Source organism: Carcharhinus amblyrhynchos, chromosome 13, assembly GCF_965287045.1.
Source record: "Carcharhinus amblyrhynchos chromosome 13, sCarAmb.v2.hapA, whole genome shotgun sequence".
NCBI classification, from domain to species: Eukaryota; Metazoa; Chordata; class Chondrichthyes; order Carcharhiniformes; family Carcharhinidae; genus Carcharhinus; species Carcharhinus amblyrhynchos.
In genome coordinates, this window is record NC_137336.1 from 72,253,647 (window position 1) to 72,270,305 (window position 16,659).

The following is a 16,659-nucleotide window of genomic DNA, read 5'->3' on the forward strand; positions in this document are numbered from 1 at the left end:
ATCTCTGTTACCTTCTCCAGCCCTTACAACCCTCCCTATCTCTGTAACCTTCTCCAGCCCCTACAACCTTCCCTATCTCTGTAAGCTCCTCCAGCCGCTACAACCTTCCCTATCTCTGTAACCTCCTCCAGCCCTTACAACCTTCCCAAACTCTGTAACCTCCTCCAGCCCTCACAACCTTCCCTATCTCTGTAACCTCCTCCAGCCCCTACAACCTTCCCTATCTCTGTAACCTCCTCCAGCCCTTACAACCTTCCTATCTCTGTAACCTCCTCCAGCCCCTACAACCTTCCCTATCTCTGTAACCTCCTCCAGCCCTAACAACCATCCCTATCTCTGAAAGCTCCTCCAGCCCCTACAACCTTCCCTATCTCTGTAACCTCCTCCAGCCCCTACAACCTTCCCTATCTCTGTAACCTCCTCCAGCCGCTACAACCTTCCCTATCTCTGTAACCTCCTCCAGCCCTTACAACCCTCCCTATCTCTGTAACCTCCTCCAGTCCCTACAAGCTTCGCTATCTCTGTAACATCCTCTAGCCCTTACAACGTTCCCTATCTCTGTAACCTCCTCCAGCCCGTACAACCTTCCCGACCTCTGTAACCTCCACCAGTCACTACAATCTTCGCTATCTCTGTAACATCCTCTAACCCTTACAACCTTCCCTATCTCTGTAACCTCCTCCAGCCCCTATAACCCTCCCTATCTCTGTAACCACCTCCAGTCCCTACTACCCTCCCTATCTCTGCAACCTCCTCCAGCCCCTCCAACCCTTCCTATCTCTGTAACCTCCTCCACCCCTACAACCCTCCCTATCTCTGTAGCCTACTCCAGCCCCTCCAACCCTCCCTACCTCTGTCACCTCCTCCAGCCCCTACAACCTTCCCTATCTCTGTAACCTCCTCCAGCCCTCACAACCCTCCCTATCTCTGTAACCTCCTGCAGCCCCTACAACCTTCCCTATCTCTGTAACTTCCTCCAGCCCCTACTACCCTCCCTATCTCTGTAAACTCCTCTAGCCCCTACAACCCTCCCTATCTCTGTAACCTCCTCCAGCCCTTACAACCTTCCCGACGTCTGTAACCACCCCCAGCCCCTACAACCCTCCCTATCTCTGTAACCTCCTCCAGTCCCTACTACCCTCCCTATCTCTGTAACCTTCTCCAGCCCCTACAACCCTCCCTATCTCTGTAGCCTCCTCCAGTCCCTACAACCCTCCCTATCTCTGTTACCTCCTCCAGCCCTTACAACCTTCCCTATCTCTGTAACTGCCTCCAGCCCCTACTACCCTCCCTATCTCTGTAACCTCCTCCAGCCCTTACAACCCTCCCTATCTCTGTAAACTCCTCTAGCCCCTACAACCCTCCCTATCTCTGTAACCTCCTCCAGCCCTTACAACCTTCCCTATCCCTGTAACCTCCTCCAGCCCCGACAACCCTCCCTATCTCTGTAACCTCCTCCAGTCCCTACTACCCTCCCTATCTTTGTAACCTCCTCCAGCCCCTACAACCTCCCCTATCTCTGTAACCTCCTCCAGCCCTTACAACCTTCCCTATCTCAGTAACCTCCTCCAGCCCTTCCGACCCTCCCTATCTCTGTAACCTCCTCCAGCCCCTACAACCTTCCCTAACTCTGTAACCTCCTCCAGCCCTCACAACCTTCCCTATCTCTGTAACCTCCTCCAGCCCTTACAACCTTCCCTATCTCTGTAACATCCTCCAGCCCTTACAACCTTCCCTATCTCTGTAACCTCCTCCAGCCCGTACAACCTTCCTATCTCTGTAACATCCTCCAGCCCTTACAACCTTCCCTATCTCTGTAACCTCCTCCAGCCCGTACAACCTTCCCTAACTCTATAACCTCCTCCAGCCCTCACAACCTTCCCTATCTCTGTCACCTCCTCCAGTCACTACAATCTTCGCTATCTCTGTAACATCCTCTAACCCTTACAACCTTCCTTATCTCTGTAACCTCCTCCAGCCCCTATAACCCTCCCTATCTCTGTAACCTCCTCCAGCCGCTACAACCTTCCCTATCTCTGTAACCTCCTCCAGCCCCTACAACCCTCCCTATCTCTGTAATCTCCTCCAGCCCTCACAACCTTCCCTATCTCTGTAACCTCCTCCAGCCCTTTCGACCCTCCCTATCTCTGTAAGCTCCTCCAGCCCTTACAACCTTCCCTATCTCTCTAACCTCCTCCAGCCCCTACAACCTTACCTACCTCTGTTACCTCCTCCAGCCCTTACAACCCTCCCTATCTCTGTAACCACCTCCAGCCCTTAGAACCCTCCCTATCTCTGTAACCTCCTCCAGCCCCTCCAACCCTTCCTATCTCTGTAACCTCCTCCACCCCTACAACCCTCCCTATCTCTGTAGCCTACTCCAGCCCCTCCAACCCTCCCTACCTCTGTCACCTCCTCCAGCCCCTACAACCTTCCCTATCTCTGTAACCTCCTCCAGCCCCTACAACCTTCCCTCTCTCTGTAACCTCGTCCAGCCCCTACAACCTTCCCTATCTCTGTAACCTCCTCCAGCCCTTCTGACCCTATCTTTGTAACCTCCTCCAGCCCCTACAACCTTCCCTTTCTCTGTAACCTCCTCCAGCCCCTACAACCTTCCCTATCTCTGTAACCTCCTCCAGCCGCTATAACCTTCCCTATCTCTGTAGCCTCCTCCAGCCCCTACAACCTTCCCTATCTCTGTAACATCCTCCAGCCCCTACAGCCTTCCCTATCTCTGTAACCTCCTCCAGCCCCTACAACCTTCCCTATCTCTGCAACATCCTCCAGCCCTTACAACCTTCCCTATCTCTGTAACCTCCTCCAGCCCTAACAACCTTCCCTATCTCTGAAAGCTCCTCCAGCCCCTACAACCTTCCCTATCTCTGTTACTGCCTCCTGCCCCTCCAACCCTTCCTATTTCTGGAACCTTCTCCAGCCCCTACTACCGTCCCTACCACTGTAACCTCCTCTAGCCCCTACTACCCTCCCTATCTCTGTAACCTCCTCCAGCCCTTACAACCTTCCCTATTTCTGTAACTTCCTCCAGCCCCTACAACCTTCCCTATCTCTGTAACCTCCTCCAGCCCCTACAACCTTCCCTATCTCTGTAAGCTCCTCCAGCCCCTACAACCCTCCCTATCTCTGTAACCTCCTCCAGCCCCTACAACCCTCCCTATCTCTGTAACATCCTCCAGCCCTTATAACCTTCCCGACCCCTGTAACTTCCTCCAGCCCCTCTAACCCTTCCTATTTCTGGAACCTCCTCCAGCCCCTACTACCCTCCCTATCTCTGTAACCTCCTCCAGCACCTACAACCCTTCCTATTTCTGTAACCTTCTCCAGCCCCTACAACCCTCCCTATCTCTGTAACCTCCTCCAGCCCCTACAACCCTCCCTATCTCTGTAACCTCCTCCAGCACCTACAACTCTTCCTATTTCTGTAACCTTCTCCAGCCCCTACAACCCTCCCTATCTCTGTAACCTCCTCCAGCCCTTACAACCCTCCCTATCTCTGTAACCTCCTCCAGCACCTACAACCCTTCCTATTTTTGTAACCTTCTTCAGCCCCTACTACCCTCCCTATCTCTATAACCTCCTCCAGCCCCTACAACCCTCCCTATCTCTATAACCTCCTCCAGCCCCTACAACCCTCCCTATCTCTGTAACCTCCTCCAGCCCCTACTACCCTCCCTATCTCGGTTAACTTCTCCGTCCCTTACAACCTTCCCTATCTCTGTAAGCTTCTCCAATTCCAATCTCTTGAGCATTGCCTGATTCCTATTGCACCACCACTAGCAGCCGTGCCTTCAGCTGCCTGGAATTCCCTCCCTAAACATCACCAGCTATCACTCTCTCTTTGCCTCTTTCTCTCTCTCTCTGTCCTTTTCCTTCTCTGTCACCATCCTGTCCGTCTCGCTCTTTGTCAGTGTGACTGTCCTGTCTCTGTCTCTCTATCTGTCTCACTCCCCATCACTATCCTGTCTCTCTCTCTCTCTCTACCTGTCTCATTCTCTGTCACTGTCCTGTCTCTCTCTCTCTCTCTCTTTTGCTTATTCTGCCTTTTTGTATGTCACTCCATCTTTCCCCATGACTCTCGCTCTCTCTGTCTCTATTTTCCCCCTCTCTGCTGCTCAGTTTGCCTCTCTCTCTGTCTCTGCATCTTTCTTTCTCTCTCTCTGGCTCTTGCTTCCTCTATTTATTCTTTTTTCTGTTCCTCTCTCTCTCCTTCTCTCACTCCCTCCTCCGTTAATAGGGTCCTTTACCCCTCACTCTGTGAGCAAGCTTGTGGTCACCAGTCCTGAATATCTGCTTCTGTGAAGGGTTTTGTGAAGGGTAGGTCGTGCCTCACAAACCTTATCGAGTTTATTGAAAAGGTGGCCAAAGGGGTGGATAAGGGTAAGGCAGTTGACGTGGTGTATATGGATTTCAGTAAAGCGTTTGATAAGGTTCCCCATGGTAGGCTACTGCAGAAAATGCAGATGCATGGGATTGAGGGTGATTTAGCAGTTTGGATCAGGAATTGGCTCACTGATGGAAGACAGAGGGTGGTGGTTGATGAGAAATATTCAACCTGGAGTGCAGTTACAAGTGGTGTACCTCAAGGATCTGTTTTGGGGCTACTGCTGTTTGTCATTTTTATAAATGACCTAGATGAGGGTATAGAAGGATGGGTTAGTAAATTTGCTGACTTCACTAAAGTTGGAGGAGTTGTACACAGTGCGGATGGCTGTTACAGTTTGCAGAGGGACATAGATAAGCTGCAGAGCTGGGTCGATCGGTGGCAAATGGAGTTTAATACGGAAAAGTGTGAGGTGATTCACTTTGGTAAGAATAACAGGAGTACAGAATATAGGGCTAATGGAAGGAGTCTTAGTAGTGTTGACGAGCAGAGAGATCTTGGGGTACATGTGCATAGCTCCCTGAAAGTTGGCACCCAGGTTGATAAGGTTGTTAAGAAGGTGTACGGTGTGTTAGCTTTTATTGGTAGAGGGTTTGAATTTCGGAGCCGTGAGGTCATGTTACAACTGTACAAAACTCTGGTGCGACCGCACTTGGAGTATTGCGTACAGTTCTGGTCGCCGCATTAGAAGAAAGATGTGGAGGCATTGGAAAGGGTGCAGAGGAGGTTTACCAGGATGTTGCCTGGTATGGTGGGAAGGTCTTATGAGGAAAGGCTGAGAGACTTGAGGTTATTTTCATTGAAGAGAAGAAGGTTACGAGGTGATCTGATTGAGGCATACAAGATGATCAAAGGATTGGATAGGGTGGACAGTGAGAGCCTTTTTTCTCGGATGGTGATGGCTAACACGAGGGGACATAGCTTTAAATTAAGGGGTGGTAATTATAGGATGGATGTCAGAGGTAGGTTCTTTACTCAGAGGGTAGTGAGGGCGTGGAATGCCCTGCCTGCAGCAGTTGTGAACTCGCCAACTTTAAGGGCGTTCAAATGGTCAGTGGATAGGCATATGGATAATATTGAAATAGTTTAGGTTAGAGGGTCATTAGATTGGTTCCACTGGTCAGCGCAACATCGAGGGCTGAAGGGCCTGTACTGCGCTGTAATGTTCTATGTGTCCAAATCAAATATGATTTGGTTTCTCTTACGGAGAGACTTGCAATGATTAACTGAAGGTGCTGTGTATGTGCAGAACGATACCCTGTCCATAATGTACTGCATTCTCCTGGGGAAGTAATTTGGGAAAAGGCACTTCAGGCTCCACTCTTTCAGTGACATGAACTCATTGATAAACAAATCAGGGGAAGTGGTTTTGGCCTTACCTTCCTCGATGGATCTCTTCCACTTGTGCCATACCTGTCCTGGGAGTGTTTGATGAAACCAGTGCAGAGGGACCTTTACTCTCTATCTAATGCTGGGCTGTATCCATCTTGGGACTGTTTGATGGAGACAGTGTAGAGGGAGCTTTAATCTGTATCTAACCCCGTGCTGTACCTGTCCTGGGAGTGTTTGATGGGGACAGTGTAGAGGGAGCTTTACTCTGGATCTAACCCCGTGCTGTACCTGTCCTGGGAGTGTTTGATGGGGTCAATGTAGAGGGAGATTTACTCTGTATCTAACCCCGTGCTGTACCTGTCCCGGAAGAGTTTGATGAGCACAGTGTAGAGGGAGCTTTACTCTGGATCTAACTCCTTGCTGTACCTGTCCTGGGAGTGTTTGATGGAGACAGTGTAGAGGGAGCTTTACTCTGTATCTAACCCCGTGCTGTACCTGTCCTGGGAGTGTTTGATGGAGACAGTGTAGAGGGAAATTTACTCTGTATCTAACCCCGTGCTGTACCTGTCCTGGGAGTGTTTGTTGGGGACAGTGTAGAGGGAGATTTACTCTGGATCTAACCCCCTGCTGTACCTGTCCTGGGAGTGTTTGATGTGGTCAGTGTGGAGGGAACTTCACTCTGTACCTAACCCGTGCTGTACCTGTCCTGGGAGAGTTTGATTGGGACAGTGTAGAGGGTGATTTACTCTGTATCTAACTCCGTGCTGTACCTGTCCTGGGAGTATTTGATGGGGACAGTGTAGAGGGAGATTTACTCTGGATCTAACCCCTGCTGTACCTGTCCTGGGATTGGGGTACAGTGTAGAGGGAGCTTTACTCTGTACCTAATCCTGTGCTGGAGTTGTCCTGGGAGTGTTTGATGGGGACAGTGTAGAGGGAGATTTACTCTGTATCTAACCCCGTGCTGTACCTGTCCTGGGAGTGTTTGATGGGGACAGTGTAGAGGGAGATTTACTCTGTATCTAACCCCGTGCTGTACCTGTCCTGGGAGTGTTTGCTGGGGACAGTGTAGAGGGAGCTTTACTCTGTATATAACCCCGTGCTGTACCTGTCCTGGGAGTGTTTGATCGGGACAGTGTAGAGGAAGATTTACTCAGAGTTGTACTTGTGCTGGGAAGGCAGGGATGTAATGCTGGAACTGTAGATAACACTAGATAGGTCAGAGCTGGAGTTTTATGCACAGTCTGGCCATCACATTACAGGAAGTCCATAATTGCTCTGGAGAGATTGTAGAGATTTACAGGAATGTGGCCAAAAGTGGAAAATTTCAGCTATGAGGAGGGATTGGGTAGGGTGAGGTTATGTTCCAAGGTATATCGATTTAAAAATTAGCTCACAAGATTTCACTTTTTTGAAACAAAAACAATATTTGTTTTATTAAGAAAAGACTTAAACAATGGAATCCTACAAACTTGACATTGTCGACTTTATAACCACATCCACAGGAGGTTATAAAGAAGGACCTCAGGGGTAGTAATTCCTGGATTACTCACAATGCCATGTGCTAATGAGAATAGGATTAAGAGGATGGAGCAGATGAATAAGTGGTTGAGCAGCTGGTGCAGGGGGCAGTGATTCAGATGTTTGGAGCATTGGGAGCTGTTTTGGGGTAGGGGAATGGGTTGCACCTGAACTAGAGAGGGACCGATATACTGATGGGAAGATTTGCTACATCTTTTTGTGAGGGTTTAAACTAGTCTGGCAGGGTGGTGGAACACTAAGGAGTAGTGAGACAAAGGTGGGACACCGAGGCTCATACAGAGGGCAAATTAAATAGACAAGGCAAGCAGGAACATTGTGGGAAACAAGGGAAGATTGATGAATTAACGACAATTATTTTGATATAAGAGATCTGACAGGTAAGGCAGATGAACTCAGGGCCCAGATGGGGACGTGGAACTGGAATATCATAGTTATTATAAAAACATGGCTGAGGGAGGGACAGGACTGGCAGCTCAATGTTCTGGGGTACAAATGCTATCGGAAGGATAGAAGGGGAGGCAAGGAAGGAGGTGGAGTTGTGTTTTTGATTTGGGAAAACATTACAGCACTAGTTAGAGAGGATATTCCTGAGAGATCATCCAGTGAGCTTGTATGAGTGCAACTGAGAAATAAAAAGGCATTGATCACTTTGATGGGATTGTATCAAAGAACCCCAATTCTTGGTGTACATTGAAGAGCAAATATGTAGGGAGATTGCAAATATCTGCAAGAATAATAGAGTTCCAATTATGGGGGATTTTACCTTTCCAAACATAGAATGGGGCTGCCATAGTATTAAAGGTTTGTTAAGTGTGTGGCACACTGGTTAACATTGCTGCTTCATAGCACCAGGAACCTGGGTTCAACTCCAACCTGGGGTGACTGTCTATCTGGAGTTTGCTTGTTCTCCCCATGTCTGCATGGGTTTCCTCTGGGTGCTCTAGATTCCTCCCACACTCCAAAGATATGCAGGTTAGGTTGAGGGGCTAAATTGCCTCTTAATGTCAGAGGGACTAGCAGGATAAATGGGGTTGGGGGATTAGGACCTGGGTGGGATTGTGGTCGGTTCAGTTGGTGGACAAGGATGGGTCTGGTCCACAAGTTAAAGTTCTAAATTGGACTAAGGCCAATTTTGATGATATTAGACAGGAACTTTCAAATGTTAATTTGGGGGAGGTTGTTTGCAGGAAGCTACGAAACTTGGGGAAGTAAATAGTGATGTCTTGAACAGCATCTATATTACAGAAGAGGTGGTGCTGGACATTTTAAGACACATTAAAATAGATAAATCCATGAGACCTGATCAAGTGTATCCCAGGAGATTTTTGTATCATCGACAGCCACGGGTGAGGTTCCAGAAGACTGGAGGGATGTAAATGTTTTGCCATTATTTAAGAAATATAGCAGGGAAAAGCCAGGGAGCTACAGATCAGTGAGCCTAATGTCAATATTAGGTGGGTTGTTGAAAGGGATTCTGAGGGATAGGGTTGACAGGCATTTGGATAGACAAGGATTGATTAGGGATAGTCAGCACTCTTTGTGCATAGAAAATCGTGTCTACCAAATTTGATAGAGTTATTTGAAGAGGCTATCAGGAAAATAGATGTGGGCAGTGTGGTGGACGTTGTCTGCATGGGCTTTAACAAGGCCTTTGACAAAGTACTGCATGGTAGACTGGTCAATAAGGTTAAAACACATGGGACCCAGGGAGAATTAGCCAATTAGATACAAAATTGGCTTGCTGGTGGGAGACTGAGGTTGTGGTCGAGGGTTGTTTTTCAGACTGGAGACCTGTAACCAGCAGTGTGCCGCAAGGATCGGTGCTGGATTCATTGTTTTTTTGGTCATTCATATCAATGATTTGAATGAGAATATAGGAGGCATGGTTTGTAAGTTTGTGGCTGACACCAGAATTGGTGGTGGAATGGACAGTGAAGAAAGCTATCTAAGATTACAATGGGATCTTGATCATCTGGGCCAGTGGGCCAAGGAATGGCAGATGGAGTTTAATTCAGATAAATGCAAGCTGTTGCATTTTGGTAAGACAAACCAGGACAGGACTTCCACAGTTAATGGAAGGGCCTGGGGAATGTTGTCGAACGGAGAGACCTAGAGGTGTAGGTACATCGTTCCTTGAAAGTGACGTCACAGAAACTGTTTGGCACACTTGTCTTCATTGGTCAGAACACTGAGTACAGGAGTTGGGTCTTCATGTTACAACTGTACAATATATTGGTAAGACCATATTTGGAGTACGGGGTACAATTTTGGTTGCCTTCCTGTTGGAAGGATGTTATTAAACTGGAAAGGGTGTGAAAAAGATTTACAAGGAGTTACCCGGAATGGAAGGTTTGAATTATTCGGAGAGGTTGGATAGGCTGGGACTTTCTCTCCCTGGAGCGTAGGAGGATGAGGGGGTAACCTTATAGAGGTTTATAAAATCATGAGGGGCATTGATAAGGTAAATAGCCAAGATCTTTTCCCCAGAGTAGGGCAGTCCAAAACTGGAGGGCAAAGAGATAAGGTGAGAGGGGAAAGATTTAAACAGGGCCTGAGTGGCATCTTTTTTACACAGAGGGTGGTGTGTATATGGAATGAGCTGCCAGAGGAAGGACATTTAAAATACATTTGGACAGCTATTTGGATAGGAAAGGTTCAGAGGTTATGGGCCAACTACAGGCAGATGGGACTAGTTCAGTTGAGGGCTCTGAAATTCAGTCTGTGTGGACATTCCGGTGAGCATCCCACCAGGAAAACACAAGGGGGTAATTTTCCCATCCCGCCCGCCTCAGGAATCGGAGCGGGGGAGGGGCAAAGGTCCATTGACCGTGGATGGCAATTTCCGGTTTTGGGGCAAGCGAGATCGGAAAATCCCACCCACAATTTTTCTTCCTCAATATGGGATGGTCCCTCTTGGAATACCCAACCACACGTTTTGTTCCACCTTCCTGTCATTCCCCCTGTCGTCTGCTGTTGGGATCTTGCTGTGCATGGCTGGGCATTCCGTATTTTGCTGATGGGTGTAGACTGCTCCTTGAAAATATCGGGGAACACTTTCAGCGGCTGTTGGGAAACACTTCTCTCCCTCCTTCTCCTCCTCCGAAGTTTGTTTCCTCCTTCTCCTCATCCATCCAGCTCATGGGCAGGTCCCTCTGTCCCTCCTCAAAACTCTGTGAGAGAGACAGGAGTCACAACAAGTTATGGCAGCGCACCCCCAGAAGCTGGTTTCTGTATGTGGCTGAGGGGCTGTACGGAGTGAGAGAGAAGAGAGTGAAGGGGGGGGCGAGGGGAGGGGAGGGGAGGGAAAGGGCAGGAGGGGGAGGGGAGGGAGAGAATGGTGAGTTCAAGTGTTGAAGTAACAGAAGGAGAATAAGAGAGGGGCAGAGAGAGGAGGGAAGAGTGCGGGGAGCGGAGGGAGAGGAGAAAGGGAGGGAATGGAGGGAAGCTGAGGGAAGGGGAAAGCGTGTGGAAAGGGAATGGAGAGGGTTGCGGAGGGAGGGGATGGGGAAGAAGAGGTGGGAAGGGAGGGAGGAAGATGGAGAGGGGGAATGGGAAGGGGGGAGGGGGTGGGGAAGGGATGAATGGGAAACAGAGGGAAGGACATGGGGAGTGGAAGGAGGAGAAGAGAAGATGGGGATGGCGAGGGGATAGGGAGGGAGGGGGATGAGAGTGGAGATGCAGGGGGGAGTGTAATGGGAAGGGAGGGGAGGGGAAGGGAGGGAGTGGGAAAGGGAAGAGGGGAGGTTTGGGGGTAGTGGGCAGGTGAGGGATGAGAAGGGGAGGGAGTGGGGTGGAGGGGGATGTGGAGGGGAGGGGGAAGGGGGGAGAGAGATGTGAAGGGAGGGGGAAAGGAAGGGAGGGGGATGGGAAGGGAGGGGTAAGGGGAGGAAAGTGGACGGGGAGAGAGGGAGAAGGGGAGGGAGAGTGGAGGTTAGAGAGGGGTGGGATGGGAGAGGGATGAGGATGTACAAAGGGAGGGGAACAGAGAGGGGACAGGATGGAAGGGAGGTGGAGGGGAAGGTGAGGGGAGAGAGGGGAGGGATTGGAAGGATAGAGAGAAGGGGATGTGGAAAGCGGAGAGGGGGAGAGTGGAGGGAAGGGGAGAAGGATGGGAGGGAGGGGGGAATGTGGAAGGATGACGTGGAAGGAAGGGGATGGGGATGGAGAGGAATGGGGAGTGAGGGGAGAAGTGAGGGGAAGGGGATGGTGAGGGAAGAGGATAGGGATGCAGAGGGAGAGAGGAAGAAAGGGAGGGGAATGGAAGGGGGAGGGGAGGGAGGGAGGGGGATTGAAAGTGAGAAGGGAAGCATGGAAGGGAGGGAGTGGGGGAGAAAGGGGGAGGGAATGGGAGCACAGGGAGGGAGGGGTTTTGGAGGGAAGGGGACAGGGAGGAGGGTGAAGAGGGGAGGGGAGAGGAATGAGGAGAGAAAAGAGAGGAGTTGGAGAGGAAAGGAAGGAGGAGAGGATGGTGGGAGGGAAGGGAAACGATGTGGGGAGGATAGCGAGTGTGTGTGGAGGGGAGGGATTGGTACAGGAGGTGGGAGATGGGGAGGGAGGGGGTGTGGAGAAGGGGGGAGGAGGAGGAGGAGGATGGGGAGGGAGGGGGATGTGGAGGGAGGCAGGGTGGGGAGAAGGGGAAAGAGGAGGAGGGGAATGAAGAAGAGGGAGTAGGGGACAGAGGGGTGATGGGGAGGGGGATGGGGAGGGAAGGGATTGGGGAGCAGGAGGGGGGATGGGAACTAGGAGGAGGAATGGGGAGGAGGAGGGATAATGGGGAGGAGGGATAATGGGGAGGAGGGGGGGGATGAGGAGGAGGAGGGGACAAGGGGGGAATGGAGAGAAGGAGGAGGGATGGGAGGAGCGGGTGTGGGGAAGAGGAGAGGGGATGGGGACAATGGGGTTTGGAGGGGGTTAGGGAGCAGAAAGGGGATGAGGAGGAGGAGGGGGGAGGAGGGGATGGGAAGAGGAGAGAGGAATGGGGAGGAAGAGGGATGATGGTGAGGAGGAGAGGGGATGGGGACAAGGAGGGGGGATGGGAGGTGGAGAGAGGATGGCGAGGAGGGGGGATGGGGAAGAAAAGAGGGAAATGGGGAGAAGAGGTGATGGGAAGGGAGGGGGTGGGGAGCAGGAGGGGGATGGGGAGGATGGGGGGTAAGGGGAAAGTGGATGGGAAGAGGAGGGAATAGGGAGGAGGGGGAGGGGAGGAGGAGGGGGAAGGGACACGGAGGGATGATGGTGAGGAGGGGAGGGGATGGGGAGCAGGAGGGGGGATGGGACGTGAAGAGGGGATGGAGAGGAGGAGGGGGTAGAATTGGGGGGAGGAGGAGGGATGGGGAGAGGAGGGGAAAGGGGAGGAGGAGGGATGATGGTGAGGAAGAAGAGGGATGGGGACAAGGGGGGGATGGGAGAACGAGGGGGGGAGGGCAGGGATGGCTAGTGGAGGGATGGCTAGGGGAGTGAGGTGAAGGGGAAGGGGAGGGTGTGGGAGGGGGGATGCGGGGGGAGGGGGAATGGGGAGGGATGACTAGGGGAGGGGTGGCTGGGGCAGGGGAGAGGAGGGGGAGAGTGTGGGAGGAGGGATGGCGAGGGAAGGGATGGCTAGGGGAGGGAGGGGGAGGGGGGAGGATGTAGTTTGGGGAGGGATGGGGGAAGGGGCGGCGTGGCTAGGGGTGGAACGGGGAAAAACGATGATTTATTAAACAAAGCAATAACTATTTCCCAATAAACTCACCACAGATACAGGTCTAGTCCCCCTGACACCCCCAGGCTCACGCTACGGGTTCCACCCACCTGGGCCCGTGTCTGCTCCCTAACACCCGATAGACCGAGAGTCATGTAACCCGTGGATGGTCTCACCTATTCGGGGCCATGCTAGCACATATATCCCCCCTCATGTTTCCTTAGAATTATACATGTGATGTGTCAGGGCTGAGCCTTGGAATCATAGAAATCCTATAGTACAGCAAGAGGCCATTCAGGCCATCCCACCCAGGCCCTACCCCCATATCCCAACATATTTACCCACTAATCCCTCTAACACACGCATCTCAGGACAATAAGGGACAATTTTAGCATGGCCAATCAACCTAAGCCGCACATATTTGGACTGTGAGAGGAAACCGGAGCACCCAGAGGAAACTCACGCCGACATGAGGAGAATGTGCAAATTTGACACAGAGAGCATCCCAAGCTGGGAATCGAACCCAGGTCCCTGGAGCTGTGAAGCAGCAGTGCTGACCACTGTGCTACTGAGCCGTTCATTCTGAAATAAGGTGGCCTTTAGCATCTGACCAGGTCAGTCTGGTTTCAATGGGAATTTGATATCTTGACTGCATGAAGACTATTTGTTCCAGTTTGTCTGCAGTTTGAAAATTGCTGAGTCCGGCTCAGTTTAAAGTGGACTTCCTCATTTTGAGTTTCCAATATCAATATTTCTGTAACAATCCTGGAGGTCATGTGTCTCCTGACCACAATGAGGGTCCTGTAAATGGACCTTTTTGCGTTTTCTCTTCAGATTGTATAAACTTTACTCTGTATCTAACCCCGTGCTGTACCTGGCTGGAGAGTTTGACTGGGCCAGAGTAGAGGGTACTTTAGTCTGTATCTAACCCCGTGCTGTACCTGTCCTGGGAGTGTTCGATGGGGACAGTGTAGAGGGAGATTTACTCTGGATCTAATCCAGTGCTGTACCTATCCTGGGAGTATTTGATGGGGTCAGAGTAGAGGCAGATTTACTCTGTATCTAATCCTGTGCTGTACCTATCCTGGGAGTGTTTGATGGGGACAGTGTAGAGGGAGATTTACTCTGTATCTCACCCCGTGCTGTACCTGTCCTGGGGGTATTTGATGAGGACAGTGTAGAGGGAGCTTTACTCTATATCTCACCCTGTAAAAAGTCTGACAACACCAGGTTTTAGACCAGCCGATTTATTTGATGATTGACTCACAAGCTTTCGGGGTTAGCCCCTTCGTCAGGTGAAGGGGCTAACCCCGAAAGCTCGTGAATCTATTATCAAATAAATCGGTTGGACTAAAACCTGGTGTTGTCAGACTTTTTACTGTGTTTACGCCAGTCCAACGCCGGCACATCCACATCATGACTACTATCTCACCCTGTGCCATACCTGTCCTGGGAATGTAGAGAAAGTGTACTCTGTATCTGACTGTACCTGACCTGTGTTTGATGTGTGATTTGTAGAGGGAACTTTACTGTGTATTTAACACCATTTTGTATCTACCCTGGGAGGACAGAAAACTATAAATATCACTGATTAGGCCACAGCTGAAGTTTTATGTACAGCTATGGTCAACACATTGCAAGAAGGATATAATTGCTCTGGAGCGAGTGCAAAGAAGATCCACCAAATGTGACCAGGGTTTGAATATTGTAGCTATGAGATAGGGTTGGATAGGCTCAGATTGTTATCCTTATAACAGTAGAGGCTAACTGAAGTCAACAAATTAAGAAGAACCCAGACAGAGTGGACAGGAAAGACCTGTTTCCCATAGCAGAGGAGTCAATTATCCGGGGGCATGGATTTAAGAACTACCCCACATGATTACTCTTTTTTGAAGCAAAGCAAACCTTAATTTATAACGGAAGTTCTACAAACTTGACATTGTATATTTTATAATCATGCTGCAAATCTACATTTTTACTTTGTACTGAGATAGCTCACAAAATTCTGAAGATTAATTCATTTCTTCTCCAAGCAACTCAAATGTATGCCACAACCCTCCAGAATTCACTTTGATTTCTCATCAGTTTCACACTCTGACACTTAGACATCCAAAGCAGCTTCTTCCAGCAAGGATTCCATTGCCCTGACTATGGACTGTCAGACTGGTTTTCCCCAGTCTACTCCCATAGTTTCTCTACTGCTTCTTTTAAGGTAACTATTCGACTAACTGCTTCCTGCCACAAAGTCTTTCACTGAGGGTTACTTGCGATTCCTCCCCTATTCCCATTCTTTCAGCTCCTTTTCCCCTCATGAATTACAAATTCATTTCAACAAGACCAAATCTGCAAATAACTTAGGTCAGAAACATCCAGATAACTTAAACTGAAGAATTTTTGAACCCTCCTTTATACGCTGTTGTCAGGTTTGTAAACAAAGGGATTTTGATGAAGTGCCTCCAAGGACTTATTACAGAGGTTATTGACACTAAGAATGCCAATGTTCATTGCTCATCCCTTCTTGAGTTGAATCACTTACCTGGCCATTTCAGAGGATAGTCACCATCAGATAACTGTTGATCTGGAGTCACATGTAGCCCAGACATTGTAAGGATGTGAGATTTCCTTCCTGAAAGGGCATTAGTGAATCAGATTGGGTTTTCCAGTAATCGATGGTCCTCATTACTGAGACTACTTTATATTCTGGAATAACTAATTGAATTTAAATTCTACCAATTGCAATGACATTTGGACCCCTGTCCTCACAGCATGAATTTGACCCTCTGGATGTGTCTTCCTTGATGGTCTAGTGGTTAGGATTCAACATTTTCACCGCAATGGCCCTGGTTCATTTGCCAGTTGGGGAAGGAGGAATTACTGGGTGACACGGTGGCACAGTGGTTCGCACTGCTGCCTCACAGCACTTAGGGACCCGTGTTCGATTCCCGGCTTGGATGAATGTATGCACTTCACACATTCTCCCCATGTCTGCATGGGTTTCTCTGGGTGGTCCAGTTTCCTCCCATGCTCCAAAAGGTTAGATGATTGGCCATGCTAAATTGCCCCTTGGTGGCATTAACAGAGTAAATATGTGGAATCACAGGGATAGGGCTTGGGTGGTATTGTTGGTTTTAGCCTTGATGGGCCGAATGGCCTCTTTTGCACGTAGGGATTTTAGGAATTACAATTCCAGCAAATTTTCAGCTGACCTCAGCCTATTCTGAGTCATACATCCTATTAGTGCATTTACCACAAATGTCTTACATTTGAGGTTTTAGTTCCATTTGTATCTGCTTCCTGACTTTGACCATGCCAAATTGATTCGTTTCAGCCTAAAACAAGATGTTTAATTTTGCTGTGAAAAGGGGCTTCAGCCTGTTCTGTCTCTTGATCTCTGTTTTGTGTCTCGGTAAGAAATATCTTTTATCCTGTATTCTGTTTTTAAATGCAGTGAGCAGAGTCTAGGACAGTGAATGTGTCCAGTATGTGTGAAGGCCATTCAGCCTTGAGTACAGAATCTACTAGACCGCACCCTGAAACGAGCCACATTCATCCGAGTCTCTCTGTCTCTTTCTCTCTCTGTCCCTATCTGCTGTATTCCCCTCACGCTGTTTTACTCTCTCTTTCTCTCCCTCTCTCCCCTCACCTCTCTTTTTAGACAAAGCGTTATTCTCTACTTCTCCTTTACAAGACATTCTCGTGTCTCGAC

The 16,659-nt window shown here is 49.7% G+C and overlaps 1 protein-coding gene across 1 annotated transcript in view; it reads right to left on the reverse strand.

Annotated features, from left to right (window-relative positions):
* The window catches only part of LOC145351316 (SLAM family member 8-like), a 43,426-nt gene that overhangs the window by 24,770 nt on the left and 1,997 nt on the right, over positions 1–16,659 (reverse strand). Inside the window, exons 2-3 of the mRNA XM_080200938.1 lie at positions 15,490–15,579; positions 10,196–10,306 (exon numbers count right to left, since the gene is read on the reverse strand). Of these exons, the coding sequence (XP_080057064.1) occupies positions 10,196–10,306; positions 15,490–15,579 (201 nt within the window). The remainder of the gene's footprint in view (positions 1–10,195; positions 10,307–15,489; positions 15,580–16,659) is intronic.